This window comes from Nuphar pumila, chromosome 2 (genome assembly GCF_984573655.1).
Source record: "Nuphar pumila chromosome 2, dmNupPumi1.hap1.1, whole genome shotgun sequence".
NCBI classification, from domain to species: domain Eukaryota; kingdom Viridiplantae; phylum Streptophyta; class Magnoliopsida; order Nymphaeales; family Nymphaeaceae; genus Nuphar; species Nuphar pumila.
The window spans coordinates 136,340,374-136,359,128 of record NC_143250.1 but is presented as its reverse complement, the minus strand read 5'-3'; the positions used below and the strand labels follow the sequence as shown (position 1 = coordinate 136,359,128).

At 39.5% G+C, this 18,755-nt stretch overlaps 1 protein-coding gene across 1 annotated transcript; it reads left to right on the top strand.

Moving 5' to 3' along the window:
• The first annotated feature begins 3,782 nt into the window (after nucleotides 1–3,782).
• On the top strand, nucleotides 3,783–10,685 carry LOC149847234 (alpha carbonic anhydrase 1, chloroplastic-like). Its single transcript, XM_089993685.1, has 7 exons — nucleotides 3,783–3,846; nucleotides 5,552–5,763; nucleotides 6,868–6,977; nucleotides 8,502–8,604; nucleotides 8,965–9,147; nucleotides 9,436–9,534; nucleotides 10,551–10,685. The coding sequence occupies exons 1-7, from the start codon at nucleotides 3,783–3,785 to the stop codon at nucleotides 10,683–10,685; spliced, it is 906 nt and encodes a 301-aa protein (XP_089849811.1).
• Nucleotides 10,686–18,755: the final 8,070 nt, after the last annotated feature.

Sequence of the window (18,755 nt, the reverse complement as noted above, 5' to 3'; positions counted from 1 at the left end):
TATAATTAATTCAAAAATAACTTCATGCAAGCATGGATACTGTCATGTCAAATATTGCAATACATTCAATCATTCATATCACAATAATGTCAAACATGTACATACAACAAACACACTCCAATATCTCGCTAACTACTATCATGACTAGCATGGACTCCGAACTACAAAAATAAGAGCACTTCTATTTTCATACATTTAAATCATGCTTAGTATGATCTCCGAACTCCAGCAAAACAGTCATAGATATCCACAACTAAGTGAGTGTGTGAATAGAAAAGTGTTGCATCCAAGAAAGTAAATAACATGTGATGCGCTCGCATCACTTATTCACCACAGGTATTTACCCGATTTGCATGCTACTGCCTTTGCATTTTTTTCTTATTTCTTTTTGCATTGCATTTATAGCCGCATGCAATGCTTAGCACTAAGCATCACACAATTAACTCAGTTACGTACATGCAAAGCACATTAATATATAACAAGGGCAGCAACCCATCAAGATGTGGCAGGGGCTCCGCCACCGCCTAGCAGAGAGAGAGAGGTGGTATACCTGCAGACTCACCGACGAAGGAGATCTAGTTGCAGGTTGGCTGCAGAGCGAGGCTACCAGAATAGGAGGACGACAAGGTCATCGGTGTGGGTCATAGGAGATTTTTAAAAAATGGCTGATATTTGCAAAAAATGTCTCCTCTCTTCTCTGCCCCAATAACCTGACAGAAAAAGGGGGCAAGGGTGCAACCCCTGCCTTCCTGTCAAAAGGAAAAGAAGAGAGGAAGGGGCAGGGGGTGTCGCCCCCCTCCCCTGTTTGCTTGTCTGCCTGAAAAGGAAGCAAGTCCCTCCCTTGCTATCAAAGGAAACAGGGTGGGGCCTGCCCCCTCCACTGCGAAAAGAGGAAGCAGGGAGAGGGGTGGGTTCAGTTGCCAGGCCGAGCCTGACCCCAACCTCGTCCGAGAGGGAGGTGGACTCGGATACCTGGTCGAGCCTGACCCCATCAGAACAGAGAGAGAGAGAGAGAGAGAGAGAGAGAGAGTAGCATGGAGGGCCTCCCCCTCCCCTATCGAAAAGAGAGGACAGAGAGCGAGCGAGCAGGGAGGGGCAGCACCCCTCCCGTTAAAATCAGGAGGCAGGGGCTGGGGTTACGCCGACACCACCCCATATGGCAGAGGGGTTTGATCCTAGTCCCCCAGCTTGACACAGGCCCCTGCTTACCACATGGGATACCACCTCGGTGGTACAAAGAGACGGGTGAGCAGGGAAGAAGAAAAAGAGCAATGAAGGTGCGAGGGGACGAGAGAAAGGGTGGGGGTTGAGCTCCTCTCCGTCCTTTGAGAGGAAAATAGGTAGCGGAGAAATGATAGAGAGAGAAAGATGAGAGGGGGATCACCTGAGAGGGGGTCGACGGGTGCGTCGACGGCGTCGATGTTGTTGGTGGTAGGAAAAAAGAGGGAACTCAGGGAGAGAGAAGGGAGTAGCGAGAGTAGGTGATGCCAGTCGAGGTTGGATGCTCGGTGAGGTGGTGTCGGTGATGCTATCGGAGAGGGAGGCAGTCGTCGGAAGGGGGAGAAGGGAGGGCGAGCAACAGGGCTAGAGAAAGGGCGAGGGTGTGCGATGAATGAAACAAAAAGGAAAAGAAGGGGGCTCACATTAAGGTTTTACGGGAAATTAGCGATGACAATTTTTTGTCTCAAAATCTATTGCCAATTAGTGACAGATTAGCGTCAAATTTTTTTTGTCTCTCATCTGTCGCTACATTGCGACAGAGTTTGAGACAAAACATTCCTGTCTCTAATTAGCGACGGAGTTTGAAACATAATTTTTCCGTCGTAAATTCTGCAACTAATTCCAATTTTAGGGATGACTAATTTTCTCTTGCTAATTTGTCGCAAAATTGCGACAGATTATTTTCGTCGCAAATTTTCGTTGATACTTAACATTTTTCTTGTTCAGGGGCTACCGACCTAGTTCTAGCAGGTCAGGCCCTAGATCCAATCCGAAAGCATAACCCAAACATGTCTCAAGAATCAATGTGGATCTGAGATAGATCCGATATGAAATAAAATCCAAAACAAGATCCTAAACTAAGATCCAAATTAAATAAATACAAAATTTCTAAATAACCAAAATGGATACAGTTGAACCCTCTTTCTTTTGGACCCGAGGCTCTCTTGCATCAAGTTCCCTTTCTACATTGCAGTAAGGGAGCCAAAAAAGGTACAAACAAAAAACCACCATCATTCCCTCCGCTATTTGATGTAGTGTCTAGGCAATCTTGAACTTTTGATGCAGTCCAATCCCTAACCAATAAGTTAACAAAAAGAAAAACCAAGAAAAATAAATGCTCTCTCCCTCTCTCTCCAAAATATGCCATTAGCATTATGACTAGGGGTGTCAATCGGTCGGCAGACCGAACCCTATAGGGTCCGGGTATGGTGACAAATAAGAAGACCTGATTAAGACCCGGGTCCAGACCCGAAGGTCCAATTAATACATGGATTCAGGTATAGTTTGTAAAATTTTATATATACCAGACCCAGGCCTGACCCGAGTTCCGATTACGACCTGCAAATTTTTAATATAAAAATGCTAAAAAATATTATTTTACCGAGTATGGTCTGGTCTGGTTCATGTAGTTTTTATCGGGTCCAAGTATGGTTTCTCTTATAGTAGACTCTATTAGAGCCAGGTCCGGACTCGATACCATGCCCAAAAATCTGGTTCAAGTATGATTCTACCTGGGTCCAAATCAAACCCGACCGGTTGACACCCCTAATTATGACCTGATCTTGGATAAAGATGGACGAGCCATTGACATTATAATTATCATATTTGCCATAAGGATTTGGTATAGGCAGACACCTTATTAAGAGGCAGAAGTAAAGCAACAAACACTCACAATCATATAATGCCATTAATTAGGTAATCTTATTAAAATAATAAAATTATTATTTTAGAAACAAAAAGATAATTTTAACTCACAAGTTCTTTGCATTCTTGGCTAGGGACAATCGTTGTTGGTACCTAACATGAGATAGCCGTTTGCTACAAGGTGAAAGCTGAGTGCACTACTCTCTGGCTGGCAATGGGACTCGAGGGTTTACCAACGGAAGGCCTGCCGGTGCGCAGTGGGTGATGGGGGGGGGTTTCTCCCTTGGCCTAGAGTCTAGACCAACAGCAACAAAAAAAGCGAAAAAGAAAAAGAAAAATAAAAATAAAAGAAGATTTCCTACTTCTAATATTTTAATAATCTGTATGTCCTAATTCTACCCTTATGCTCTTGATTTTCCTGGTTGGATTGGCACCACCCTCTTGTCCTTTTTTTTTCTTGGATTTTTTGGGTGATATAGTTTGTGATATTTCTCAATCGACTCTTTAGGCCGAATTTCATGGACCAAATTTAGTCAAGGAATGGCTAGAAAACCTGAGCCCATATACACTATTTAGCTCACCAATTCGACTCCCTTCAATGAACTCACAAATCAAGTTTGAGAAGAAAAACGAGATCCATAAATCCAAAACTCCCATTGTCTTAAATTAGGCATAAGGTTGTTCAGATAAAGCAACTGCTTACTCAAAAGATTTGTACCAACTCCTTAAAACAGACGGCCCAAAATTCATGACCATACATTGCTAGGCTTCACCATGATTGTCGCTAAATGGTTTGACAGAAAAATGTGATCCCAGAATAGCAACATGCACCACGGACGCATATAACCAAAGAATGCCTCCACATAACTCTCACTGCTAGTTCCTTGCCGGAGAAACCCTCCCAGTAACGAGAAGAAATGTCAGCCACCATTCTCATCGCCGGATTTGTCTCTCTTATCGCTGTTAGTGCCAATGCTCATGGTGATCACTTCCCTCCATGGCTTTATTTTTTTGTGAACCATGTAAATTCTTGTGTCTTGTGTTTGTTTGCTTTTTGTGTCGTTTGGTGTTCCCTAATCGAGGACTCGATCGGTCTGATCCATACCTGGTACAAACTAGGATTTCTGCTCTCAAACCATAATAAAATCCATGAAATTTCATTTTTAGTAGCTTTTTTTTTGTCTTTGATGAGACCTTTGTTCTTGATTTAATTTCTAAAGCCAGATTTCACATCAGAAACTACATTCTTAACCAGGTGTTCTTCTACTACGATCGTTATGGATAGAATGCATGATGCATATCTGACTAGGGACACAATAAGCTTATTAGGTTTGTTTGTCGCCATTTAATTAAAATTTCAGACAATTCCCATAATCTTGAAAATGGGGAGCACCAACCATGCCAATGGCATCAACAGTTTTTTTTTTCTTGGTTCCTGAAGCATGAGTAAGGCTTATGAGTGAGGGACTGAGGGTTAATGATATATATATATATATATATATATATATATATATATATATATATATATATATATATATATATATATATATATATATATATAGAGAGAGAGAGAGAGAGAGAGAGAGAGAGAGAGAGAGAGAGTTACTAGAATATGAAAACTACCATCTGAACCATGATTTTCATGAATTTTTTGTTCTTTTCTCTTAAATCTAAGTTTCAAGATTTGATCTACATGCTTGGTTTTATAAGGACCAACTCTTGAATCATCCGATTATGATGCATAAACGAGATTTATTTTAAGGCTTTAAAATCAACAGCTCATAAACATAAATATTTAAGCATTCAAAAATCACATTTTCACGAAAATACAAGATGAAACTGTTGATTCTTAGCAAATGTACCATGGCAAATACATCTACATGGTCGGATTTGCAAAAATAGTACTGGAAATGCCTATATTTCTGGTATATATATATATATATATAGAGAGAGAGAGAGAGAGAGAGAGAGAGACAGCAAAACAAATATTCAAAATGGGTGTTTCATTTTGTTTTTCGGAAATGCCTATATTTCTGGTATATATATATATATATATAGAGAGAGAGAGAGAGAGACAGCAAAACAAATATTCAAAATGGGTGTTTCATTTTGTTTTTCTTAATTTTTAGTCTTTCATGAACATAAAGATGTGATCTACATGCTTGATTTCATAAGGATCAGCTTTTAGAACATCTGATTCTAACACGGGTAGGTTTTTATAGAGTTTGAAAATCAATGAGTCAAAATTTTGGTAAAATTTTGAGGCTCAAAAAGCCATTTTTCATAAAAAAAAAAACATGACTTAGTTGCCAATTCCTATCAAATCGACCATGCCAAACATATTCAGGAGGTTAGAATTGCGAAAAGAAGTGAAGGAAAAACCATTTAGACCTATTTTGCATGTTCTCGTCACTGTGTTTGTGTGTGCCTCAATGTAATTACATATTAGGCAACTATACACATCAAGAGAAAGATCAACATCACTTGTGGAACAAAATATTTGGCTGATGCTGTTAGTTCCATAATTTATTAGTATCCAGTGGGTGTTACCCTTCTCATAAATGATGATGATCATCATAATAGCCTTATGGGTTTTCTTTCAAAAAAGTTTATATATTTTTTATGGAATTTGAGTTATATTGAGCAATGAACCAACAAGCTTATGCTTTTGCATGAGTTTCTGCAGATGCACATGTGGTGTTCGGCTATCAGGCTGCGAAAGGGCCTGACCGATGGGGGAGCCTAAGGCCCGAGTTTCAGGCGTGTTCCACCGGCAAGTTACAGTCCCCCATCAACATTAACAGGAGCGAAGTGGTGGACGGCACTGGATTGAAACCTCTGATCAGGGACTACAAGCACGCCAATGCTTCCTTAGTCGACCTTGGCTTCAATATTGCGGTGCTTATGTGCTTGCTTATATACTTCCATATGTCTCGTGAAGAACGAGTTGCCGTGCATTCATTCATTGGGACCCCTCTCCCAATGAATGGAGGCGTGGCATCTAGTTATTGGACAGAGTACCTTGCAATGTATTCGGCCTGATCACTGGATCTCTCATGTAGAACTATTATGTGGACTTGGGCATGAGTTAATTGCTTCCAAGTTTTCTCTATTTTATTGGGTGATCACTATGGCCTGCATCGTGTCCATTTGTAGGTCAGAGTGTCACAGTAAAGCAAGCAGATCAGGTCCAAGGAACTTCGAAGAGAATACTGTCCAAGGCACAGTTGATCCGCAAGATGAACGACACCAAAAACCCGCCAAAAGCTGTGTTTTGATTGGATCTTATCCTTTCATTTTTTCAGTCACTGGCACTGTTTATCTAAAAACCGAACCTTAATCACAAATCCTTAAGAGGTCCATCTACATGGTGACATTCTTTTTTATGGACTTTGGGTGTTCTTCATCTTGACAATGAATTGACATCCAAATAAAATTTGGTAGCTTTTCTGCCCAAGGTTCCTTGGACCCAATCCTCTCTCCTTGGGTGATGAGGATATTCTTTGTATTTACTTTTTCCTTCAATGGATCAGTTTGATAGGGATTCATCCGGCAAGGATTTCAGACCTTTAATTGGTCCATGTTTGACCCATTCAAGCCCGGCCACTGGCCACCTAGCCCATTGTCCAGCCCTAGTTTGAATCAACAGAATGAGATGCCTAAACACCATTTTTATCTTGCTCCAATATAATTACTTTTTTGATATTTACATGGAAAAAAACGCCCCCGGGAACGGAGACCTAGATGCACATACTGGCTCTGCCTGCCATGCTTGCGGTCACTGTCTTGGTAGCATAAAACTCTGTGGACTTACCCCTTGCCCCCAGGGAATCACCATGCTTCGGCTTGTGCAAGAGGTAATGCCCATGAGATTTGAACCTAGACCGCCTGCCTAGCGGCCTAGCTACCCCCCATCCCACAACGCCAAACCCCTTTGGGGGCACCAATGCAATTATTTGATATTATAAGATTTTATTTTACTTATTTCCTTTTTCATTGTAGGTACGGTGGAAGGAGGATGCCGGAGCCTTGTGCATTGGTGATGAGAAGAATTACACACTGCAAAGTTTGCATTGGCACACGCCTTCCGAGCACACTCTTGATGGTGTAAGGTATACGCTATATTTTCAAAAAATCGCTTAAATTGAATATCTCGTGCCCATATCGCATGTTTCTTTAAGATGGCTCGACAAAAACGCCCCAAAAATTGCCGCCAATGGGCAAAACTGGCGAGCCCACACAGCGTTCTGTTGTATGAAAGCCAACTTTAGGGGATTATTTATAGGCGTAGGGAGAGGACTCGATCTTCTCCCCACGCCATCTCCATATGGGACTATTCCCATGGCTGTTGAAACAAAATAACGTTATATTGGCATCCATCAACAATATATACACTTTTTTGAAAGCAATCCCATCATATATTAAGGCTATTATCATCCATAGTAACCCTCTTCCCATCTAGATCTCTCAAAACTAGAATGAGAAGGGGTAACTAGCGGTGAGTTAGTGACCCCTTCTACTTGTCTATAACAAAATGAAAAGGGAAGAGGTTGTTGAGGGTGAAATTAGGTGCTCTTCTATTTTTTTTTGTTTTATTAGTTTTTATTTTGTAAGTTGCCATTTTTTTTCCAAGAAAAATGGCCATTTTTTTAAAATCTCTTGAGATTTTTCCTTGCCGAAAAATTCCTAAGGACGATATTTGTGACTATGTTTTAAGGCAGACTAATAACAATTCAACAAATCTCATTCCCGAAAAAATATTGGCAAGGGAAAATTTGGGGATATTTGAAAAATGTAATTTTTTTAAATATTAAAAAATATTTTTCGATAGAGAAAGATAGGGTTAGGCAGACCCCTACCAGTTATACAATAATATATCATTGTAATTCGAACTTGCAACGTCCCAACGAGGTGACAGTTACTAACTGCTCCTGCCAGACAAGCGAAGCCCCCATTGGTAAAATATTGTCATACCTGAAAATTCACACCCCCTGCCCATTAGAGGAAATATGGGTTTTACCGGCGCACTAATAGTGACAGCAAAAACCTTTGCTGGCGCAAGAATGTGCCGACAGTTGCACTAAGAAATGTACCGTCGTCAATGCATTTGCAACTTTACATTGACAGGAAAAATATATTTTTGCTAGCGTATATTTGCGTCAGCAAAAAGTTAATACTGGCACAAAACTGCACCAGTAAAGATCTTTAAAAAAAATGGAAGGATCTTTTACTGGCGCAAAACTGAACCAGTAAAAACTGTTTGCTGGCACATCTATCTGATATTTCAAAAAAGTCTTGTGCTTTTACAGAGACCTCTTAGGATCCAACTTTTTACTGAAATTGTCAAATACTTTCGTGGGGTTAACGCTTAAGGCCCAGGTTCGAATCCCTCTGTCACATGGGACTTTAGAGATATATGGTTGCGGTCTGCCTAACCGCAGCTTGCCCTTCAGAGGAAAACAAAACTAAAGTTAACGATACCAACAGAGACCTCCGAGTGGTTGGTAGGAGCTGGCATGTCTCCTTGTGGTGGGACGTTGCAGTTTCAAAACCCAGTGGTACGTTGAATAATAACTGGTGGGGGTCTAACTAACCCCACCTTAAAAAAAAAAAAAACTTAACCATGAGTTATGTAGGTACCCTGCGGAGCTTCAACTTATTCATCAGAGCAAGGATGGCAGTTTAGCAGTCGTGGCGATCCTGTATGATCGTGGAGATGCCGACCCATTCCACAACCAGGTATGAGTGCTCTTCATCAATTTTCAAACATTGATGATGTAGATCAAAAAATGGAATTTGAATCGTATCAATTGGTGGAACCTTTGATAAAAGAATCCAATAAAAAATGTCAGGAAAAAAATTTAAAAATAAAGTGACATGGCTAAGTGCCATAGCCAATCACATGACAGCATTAGAGTGCAGGCCCCACATGAAATGGTGTCATGTGATTGGCTATGGCACTTAACCATGGCACATAGCCTCTCACTGGATCTCTGCTCTCTGATTTCCACCACCTGAAGTGGAGTTTCTCCACATTAAATATAAAAAATAAAACTAGGAAAAACCAAAATCCTCATGAATGATTTCCTGTTTTCGCAGTTTGTGAATTCGTTTGGTCTAATGGCAAATGAGACCTGCACAGAAGATGATGATGTAGAGGTTCCAATGGGAGTGATTAACATGCGGAGCATAACCCGCGAAACTCGCAAGTACTACAGATATGTGGGGTCACTTACAACTCCTCCCTGCACTGGGAATGTCATCTGGAATGTCCTCGGAAAGGTGAGAATCCTACTAGAAATTTCACCCTCATAAAAATGGCCAAAGGGTGAAATTTGTGACCTGGTTCAGGGTGGGGCTGTTCCTTCGTCCTAAAAAAAAAAGAACAAAAAAGGCCGGAGCAGAAATTGTGCCTATTTATGGAACAGGTGATATGCCAAATCACCTATCCTTTGTACTTTGGCATCATCATCATCCATTCAAGGAATGTTCATGTCATGTGGGCCATCAAGGTTGGCTCCGCTATTTGGACTAGGGCAGATAAGGTGCAATGTGATTGCATACTTTTAGTGTGCTGCTGTACTTGATCACTCACCATCCTTGGTTAGGTCCTACAACTACAGTACTCCAAAGATGGAGATCATGATCAAGTGCAGCAGCACACTGCAAGTGTGTCCAATCAATCATATTGCACCTGATCCTTCCTGTTTTTTGTACAATGGATAGCATGATGAATGCGACGGCCAGTGGCAAAGCCAAAACAACAAGGATCAGTGATTTAGAATATCACCTGACCCGTTCTTGTTTCAGGTTGGACTTTGCCGGGGCATCGAAAGGTTGCCCATCAGGTGATATACTAAAACACAAATTCTTTGTGTTTTCAAATCACCACCATCTGTGGCCTTCATCGTTGTGCAGTGATGACATCGGTGTTTTTGTGGTTGGCCCCACTATTTGCACAATGATTGGTGGTGATAAAGGCCATGGACTTCAAAACATAAAAAATTTATGTGTTGACATATCACCTGATCCGATCTACATTGGAAGCCAGGTCTCAGTCATCTTGGTCAGTTAAGTTATAGGCCCGGGCCTACGCGCTGGTCAAATCCTGCTCACACACCAAATGAACCCATCCATCTGTCTTTTGGGCTAGACCAACTTCAGGCCTATAAGACATAAATTCAGGCAGGCTTGTTCATCTATTCGGCCTGGTATTACATGAGCAGACCCATCGGGGCTCATGGTACTGCTCCTTACCAGAAACCATGTCTATTCCTTGTGCTGGCTTGAACTTCTGGCTAAGTTGGGTCTATTTCATGGTAGGCCCCACATGCAGCTGCAGTACACGCTGGGTCAGGTAGATTGATCATGATCCGCCAGGCCGGTCCATTGGGACCCTTTAGGCTTAGGACGAAGAGCCTCAGATCTCAAATCCAAGGATCTCTGCTATCTCTCCAGTTTGATATACCCCGGCAACATATCCAGAATTTTCAAGGGGTTTTGAGGAATCTCAAATCGGATCCCCCGATTACCTATGGTCAGATCCGGCATGTGCCCCACATCAGATCTGATCTCAATCCCTAACCGTTGATCCAAGGGGGCATTAAAAATGCCCCCTATCGGCGCGAACAATGAGTGCATTATATCTCATGACTAGTTCTGATGAATATTGGGAGTGCATGCAGGTGAGGCAGCTCTCTAGAGCTCAGGTGAGGATGATCAAATCACCCTTAAGCGTGGCATATAAGCACAACTCAAGGCCCCTGCAACCACTCAATGGAAGGACAGTGCAGATCTACGATGAAGCTGGTGAACAATGAGTGCACTGTTTATGCGCCATGATGCGCGCATAAGCCCCTTACTAATCCCGTCTTATGGATCATCATTATCATAATCAATCATCATGTAATCTCCTATAATGAAGCTGTATGGAAGTTTTATTTTTCTTGGTCACATATGTGAAAAATAATTCCCAAATCCTCCAAAACATTTGTTATGTGATGTGTGAGCACACATGCCGGATGTGGCATAATATTGTACTATATATAATAATAATGAAAATAAATTCTATCAATTCCTAAATATCTAATAGGTTCTGTTCTAGTTAGATCTTGATGGTCCGGTCCATTTCCACCAATATTGCACGATTAGAAAAAATTAGTGATGCCAACAGATCAGATTTTATCTATTTCACATAATCTGACTGTTTAGTCAGATTCGGTAAAGTTTTTTTTTATAGGCAAGCTGGGATTAGGCAGACCCGTACCAGTTTGGGATTCGAACACAGGGTGACGTGCACTAGTTGCCCCCCACCCGTTGGTAAGCTAGCTAAAACCATATCTGATCATAATCGGATTTGGATATGGTTTTGATCTGTCAACACCGATGCCAAAAAAGGCACCACAATCCTCCCAATGGATTTGTTATTCAAAGATATGAGCTGCCAAATATTTGACCCAAAATACTTGAACCCGAAATGGAATCTGACTATATCTAGGGCTGCCAACAGATGGGGTATCTGGCCCATCAAGGCGCACCCCAATCCCCTCAAAATAACTTGCATAAAGCCTTTTAACTCTTTTAAGTTGAGACTTTCTACTCCAAGTTTTACAAAATGTGAGGGCAGTGGATAGATGAGTAAGATGGATAAGAACAATATTAGAGTTCTCTTCATTTTCAATTTGTATAAATGGCCAGTAGGAGCCTTTCTTTAATGAGGCAAGGGAACATGATTTTCCCCCTTCTTTCCATTATAGCTATAGAGGTGCTTAGTTACCTCCTGCAGCAAGCCAAGAATTGTGGGATCTACATAGGAGTGAACTTACCAAGTATGAAACTCTTCTCACACATTCTTTTTAAGGATGATGTATTAATTTTTTGTAGATATTCTGAGGAAAATATGCGTTGTTTGAGGCTTATTCTCAAAAAAAAAAATCTGAAATTTCTGCTTTGAAAGTAAATTTGGAAAAAAGTAGCTTTGTATTATTCAATGATGAGAGTGAAAGCCTAGAGGTCATTGCTTAAAGGGTCTTTTAGTGTGAGAGGAAGGAGTTTTCTATGAAATACTTGGAGATACCATTGCATAGAGGGGTGACAAAAGATAGTTTTTGGTCATCGATGGAGGACAAAATTCCTATTAAGGTGAAATGGTAGAAGTCTAAGGTGTTATCAAAAGCTAGAATATTATTTTGGTTAAACATGTCGCATAATACTTTATGGGGCTATTCTTCATGCCCAAATTGGTTCTTAAGAAAATCAACAAGGTACCTAAAAGGTTCTTATAGAGGGTAAGTACAAGAAGAAAAGAAAGTCTTGACACCCATAAGTTGGGTGGTTGTTACGTTACTACTCTCTCGAGGAAGCTTGGGAATTAAGGACCTAAGGTGTTTTAATAGCGCTTTATTTGTTAAATGGTAATGGGTGATAGCAAATAAGGAGGGGGGTTGGGGGAGTCATGAGGGACAAATATGGATTACATGATTGGCCTTGGAATTGGGTTGAAAATTTGAAATGGAAGATGAGGTCGGACTTTCAGTAGGGGTTGTTGAAGGACTTTGAGATTTTTATATCCAGCATTACGGTGAAGGTGAGAGATAAGAGCAAGATCTATTTTTGGAGGGATGTGTGTCTCGTTGAGGTACCTTTGTCGCAATGGTACCCAAACCTCTTCTGAATCTATAGAGGTATAGGCGGCAGGTGGGGGCGTAGCTAGGATTCATGTGAGGGGGGGGGGGGGGGGGGCAAACAAGGGTGTAGAAAAAAAATTGGTGTGATAGTCGGGGGTTTGGGGGCAGCGTCCCCGAAAAAAAAATTGAGATAAAATAAAAAATGGCTACAATTATTAATAAAAATTTATTTCATATGGACAAATCAAACTATCTGCTGCAGTCTTTCTCAACCTCAACGAAAAGTTCTTAAACATTATCTAATGGCAATATACAACATTGGTGTGATAATTTGAAGTTCATAACAATGCATAAATTTTATTTATGACAAAATAAATCAAAATACAAAAGTACCAACTAAAATGAACCCCGATGGTTACCCTCAGCATAAAACTCATCTATAAGAGAATCTATAACTAAAGTCATAGTATATTCTCGTTCGATGTAATGTCATACAATCAACAAGAAAATCATCATCCATTTTGTAACGAATTTCTGTCTTCACATGCTTTATCACTGAAATGTGCATTCTGTAGTGGTTGTAGAAACTGGTAATGTCAATACAAGACGAAATAATCTAGTTAGCATGACATAACTTTCTGACCTTCCACTTGCAACCAACTTTTGATACAAATCAGGTAGAGTAGGTACTTGAAATCGAGGATCAAAAATCACATCAATCTTATAATGTTGTAACTCTGCTTTCAAGTAAAATATATTTTGGATATCAGAACATTAAGACACAAGTTAGAAGTCTGGACTTTTCTATAATTCTATATAATTTGAGTAGATAAAGTAGATAATTGATTCTATAATTCAGAAATTCGGACTTATTCTAAAATTCAGAAGTCATTGATTCACAACTTTCTCCTAGCTTTGTTCCAACTAAAATGAGTAGATAAAGTAGAATTATTGCAACAAAAAACATAAATTACCATCAACAGTCAACATTCATCTTTCACTTTAATTTAATTTGTGAGTCAAACAATTAACATGAGATAAAAGACTGGAAGACATCTGTGTATGTGTATATAATATATACATATATGCATAGGAGCTCATTCAGAAACAAAAAATAGGATTTATCTCCAAAATGGATAAATTATTTTTTTATTTTAAATAAAATTTGATCAAAAATAAATGTAGTGAATTGTTTCAGGTCAGGATCAACCCTACTTCGGAGTTGATTTGATTAAATCCACTCTAATCCACCTATAATTTGATTAAATCAAATTAGCACATATTTGATTAGTCAAATTACCCAAAAGATTGGTGTCTCATCATCATGCTCGGTCGGTGTCTCGTCATCTCGCTCACTCAGGAGCACGGGAGCAGCATTGGAGGCTTGGAGGAGAAGCGTGGGCGGGCGACGTCGGAGAAGAAGTTGGGCGGTTGGGCGACGTTGGATCGATCATCGAGAGTCAGGGGATTTGGGGAAGACGAGGGCAAGGGCTAGGTCACTCAAAATCAAGATCGAAGAAGAAGAGGGGCTAAGGGGTAATAAGTTAAACAGGTTGGATCCAGCATGGGCGGGTGCCCGCCCTCGCCAGGTGCTGGATCTGACCCGAGAAGCAAGGTTGGGCTAAGACTGGGCTTTTAAAAAAAAAAATTAACTGGGCCGGGAGGCAGGACTACAGCCCAGTCCTATCCCTCCCCCAGCTCCGCCTTTGGAATCAGGATTGGGCTAGGACTGGGCTTTTAAAAAAAAATTGTTTTTAACTGGGTCGGGAGGCAAGACTGGCCCCCCCAGCTCCACCTTTGGCGGCAGGGTAAGGGAGAACTGGTCCATCGTGAATCATTGGTGACTCAATATGAGACAATTACAAGCGGAACTGCACAACAATTGCATATGCTAATGAGTGTTTTGGCAAGAGTGCAACTCTCAAATGGGGAAGACCACCTATGTTGAGAACACAAAAAAGATGGGGTCTTTATGGTGGTGTCCTGCTACCAAGTGCAGAGACCCTGCTCATATACTTGGTTCCCTAACCGCAGTCTTTGCGGGGCTGACTTGTCTCCAAGGTCAGCATTTTTAGGATAAGTGGTGCTACATGAAAGAGTGACAAGTATGAACTATATAATTGGCCTTCTAATCTCCAGCAGTTTGGCATTTGCTTGGCAAGAAGGTGACGAATGTGTCAACATACTATTGAGGCTACAAGACACCTTTTCCACTACAACAAAGCAGCAGATTAGCGACGACCACATTTCACCGCTAATCCGTCGCTAACAGGCGTAGCGACGGATTAGCGACAACGAGGCGACGGTATGCTTACATCGCACATTTTTCGACTCTAACTGGCGACGGATTTATTCTGTCGCCAGGTCCGTCGCTAATTGCAACGGACTAACGAGCGCTGTATTCCGTCGCCAATCCGCCGGTACTAAACGGTGACCACGGTTTGGCGACGGATTTACTTCCGTCGTTATGCCGTCGCTAGATTTATATGAATAGTGACGAATGGTTCCGTCGCAAACACAAAAAAAAATTAAAAAAAATTATTTGAAAATTAAATACCGAGAACTGTACAATTTATATTTCCTGTAAATAAAAAACAAACCACACAAAAAATTCCATATAACAAGAATCTACAACAATTAATCGTTCAACCTTAAAATTAACAAGTTTAATTATTTACAATTCAACAATTACAATTAGAAAACATAAAAAAATAGAACTTCTTCAACACAGTTCTCTAATCATCGCCAAGATTTTGTGCGTCTTCTTGTTCATTGTCTTTATCTGTCCCTTCAGCTCCACTACGTTGATTATCGCTAGCAGCCTACACAAGAAAAGAACAGTCAGTATTGATAAACAAAATATAATGAAATAAATTACACACTATATGTGATTCTATCATGTGCTCATGTGTGATCTAAGGCAATAAAAAAACTCTATATGTGATTCTATCATGCTCATATGTACTCTAAGGCAGGCAAAAAGTTATATATGTGATTCTATCATGCTCATATGTGTGCTAAGGCAGTCAAAAAATTGAATATGTGATTATAGCATGTTCATATGTGTTCTAAGGCATCTAGAAAAACTCTATATGTGATTCTACCATGCTCAGATGTGCTTTAAGGCAGGCAAAAAACTATATATGTGATTCGATAATGCTCGTATGTGTGTTAAGGCAGTCAAAAAATTGAATATGTGATTATAGCATGCTCATATGTGCTCTAAGGCAGGCAAAGCAAAAATTTTTATATGTGATTCTATCATAAATTATATATGTTCTAAGGCAGTAAAAAAACTCTATATGTGATTTGTGCATGCTCATATGTGTTTTAAGGTAGTCAAAAAACTGAATATGTGATTATAACATGCTCATATGTGTTCTTAGGCAGTCAAAAAACAGAATATGTGATTATAACATGCTCATATGTGCTCTAAGGCAGGCAAAAAAACTTTATATGTGATTATAGCATGCTCATATGTGCTCTAAGGCAATAAAAAACTCTATATGTGATTCTATCATGCTCATATGTGTGCTAAGGCAGTCAAAAAACTGAATATGTGATTATAACATGCTCATATGTGTTCTTAGGCAGTCAAAAAACTGAATATGTGATTATAGCATGCTCATATGTGTTCTAAGGCAGTCAAAAAAACTTTATATGTAATTATAGCATGCTCATATGTGTTCTAAGGCAGTAAAAAAAACTTTATATGTGATTCTATCATGCTCATATGTGTTCTTAGGCAATCAAAAAACTGAATATGAGATTATAGCATGCTCATATGTGCTCTAAGGCAGGCAAAAAAATTTATATGTGATTATAGCATGCTCATATGTGCTCTAAGGCAATAAAAAAACTCTATATGTTATTATAGCATGCTCATATGTGCTCTAAGGCAGGCAAAAAACTCTATATCTGATTCTATCATGCTCATATGTGCTCTAAGGCAGGCAAAAAGTTATATATGTGATTTGATTATGATCATATGTGTTCTAAGGCAGACAAAAAACTGAATATGTGATTATACCTGAGAGGGACCTGGAATCGAAGATCCCCTGTTCAGAACAAGATTGTTGATCTCATTTCGGAGAAAGGGGGCGACGGTGTCATGGAAGTAGTTATTCAGTGATTCCGTAACGATCTGGCATACATCATCACCTGAAAGAATAGTCTGCTGCTTGGAGCTTATGTCGGCGCAAGAAGTCGATGAGCCGTAACTGGAAGAAGCAATAACTGGCGAAGTGTTCATATTACTCCCAAACCCGAACACGCGACCTTTTTTGGGTTCATTTGCTGCAGTCACCCATGCTGTAGGATCAAATGATGGATGTTGAGTAGCGTCATCGCCATATCGCTCTACCATCTGTTGATCATATGCCTCCTACAAAATAATGTTTAAAGTATTCATTAATAATTAATGATAACATTATGATAACTTGCATATATATTGCAATGATTATTAATAGAATAAATACATATCGTTGTCGTTCTCGCCTTCTCTGATACGAAGACTTCTGTGGTCTTCCGTTTATGTGTTTCAACAAACACATCCTTATATGGTACACTGCCTCCTTTTTCTGCTTCCTGCGAAGTTAAATGACAAAAGATTTAGTACACAAGTTTGCAACAATACTTATAAAATTAATATTATATATTAATGAGTTACCATTTTCTTCAGGTGGCTCCCAAATGTCTTAGATCCACCTATGTGTAGATGGGCTTCGGGCATCTTCGATCGATTTTGTGCAGCTTTCGCAGAGCGATTTCTAAATGCATCTCCCGCCCACTTATCGCATATTTCATCCCAGTAATCTCTCCTGATAGTAATAGGGTCATGACCCTTCCACAGTAATGGATCATCTACTACACCAGATGCTTTTTTTGTTGCAGTCTTCATAGTGTGCAGCATGTCTGAAAATCGATTGGCAGCCACCTTCTGCCACACCTTCCTTGCATCATTTTCTTTCACCGTAGTTGCAAAGCGATTCGAAGCCTACAAATATTTTCAGAAAGTTAGTAGACATTACTTAAATAAATTAAATATGAAACACATTAACTATGAGGAACAACTGTATACCATGAATGAGGATCACAATCTGTCTAACACCTCCTTTGGGTACTCTTTCCATTGAGCAACCGGTCCTGGTAGATGTTGAAGAAGTGAATTCCTAATCTCCCGTACTACTTCTTGTGGCTCAAACCTCGTGTTGCACATGAATTGTTACACAGTAAATATCAATATAAAATATTTATAAGATATGCAATAATTGAAAACAAAATACTTACGGTCGATTATCGATATACACTATTCGAATGAGTCTTTTTGTGCCAGCCTGAGAAGACCCTGTTTCCTGTGTTGGTTCTTAACTTGTGTGATCAACTGGTGTAGGTGGGTCGTGTACAGGCGCAACATCATCTGTAAAAAAATACGTTAGAAATTCTCAGAATGCGCATTTGAACTAATCAAGCATCCAATTAGTTATATGATATACCTATCACAGGAGCCTGTGAAGATGACGGCTGAGCCTGGCTACTACTGGATGAGCGACCACTATAACCTCCACGAACCATATTCTAACAAATAACATATGTCATACAATACATTCAAATAATTCACATCAAGTATTATAATGCATTCAAGTCATTCACATCAAGCATTGCAATGCATTCAAATCATTCGCATCAAGTATTACAATGCATTCAAATAATTCAAATCATTCACATCAAGTATTGCAATAATTCAAATCATTCGTTGCATAAATTATAATACATTCAAATAATTAAAATCATTCACATCAAGTATTGCAATAATTCAAATCATTTGTATCAAGTATTACAATACATTCAAATCATTCACATCAAGTATTACAATGCATTCAAATCATTCGTATTAAGTATCATAATATATTCAAATAAAATTTTTAATCATTCACATCAAGTGTTGCAATACAACTCATGCATTTGCATCAAGTATTACAATACATTCAAATAATTCAAATCATTCACATCAAGTATTGCAATGCATTCGAATCATTCGTATCAAGTATTACAATACATTCAAATAAAATTTTTAATCATTCACACCAAGTATTGCAATGCATTCGAATCATTCGTATCAAGTATTACAATACATTCAAATAAAAATTTTAATCATTCACACCAAGTATTGCAATACAACTCACATCAAATACTGCAATGCATTTAAATAGAGGTTTGTAGTATAAGATTTTGCTCACTAGCTTGAGAATTCTTTCTCGTCAC

Excerpts from the sequence above, each read along its gene's own strand:
- LOC149847234 (XM_089993685.1), top strand. The coding sequence starts at position 3,783 with ATGTCAGCCACCATTCTCATCGCCGGATTTGTCTCTCTTATCGCTGTT. Across the intron at positions 5,764-6,867 it reads ACCTTGGCTTCAATATTGCG|GTACGGTGGAAGGAGGATGC; the intron begins GTGCTTATGTGC and ends TTTTCATTGTAG. Across the intron at positions 9,148-9,435 it reads TCTGGAATGTCCTCGGAAAG|TGTGCTGCTGTACTTGATCA; the intron begins GTGAGAATCCTA and ends GCATACTTTTAG.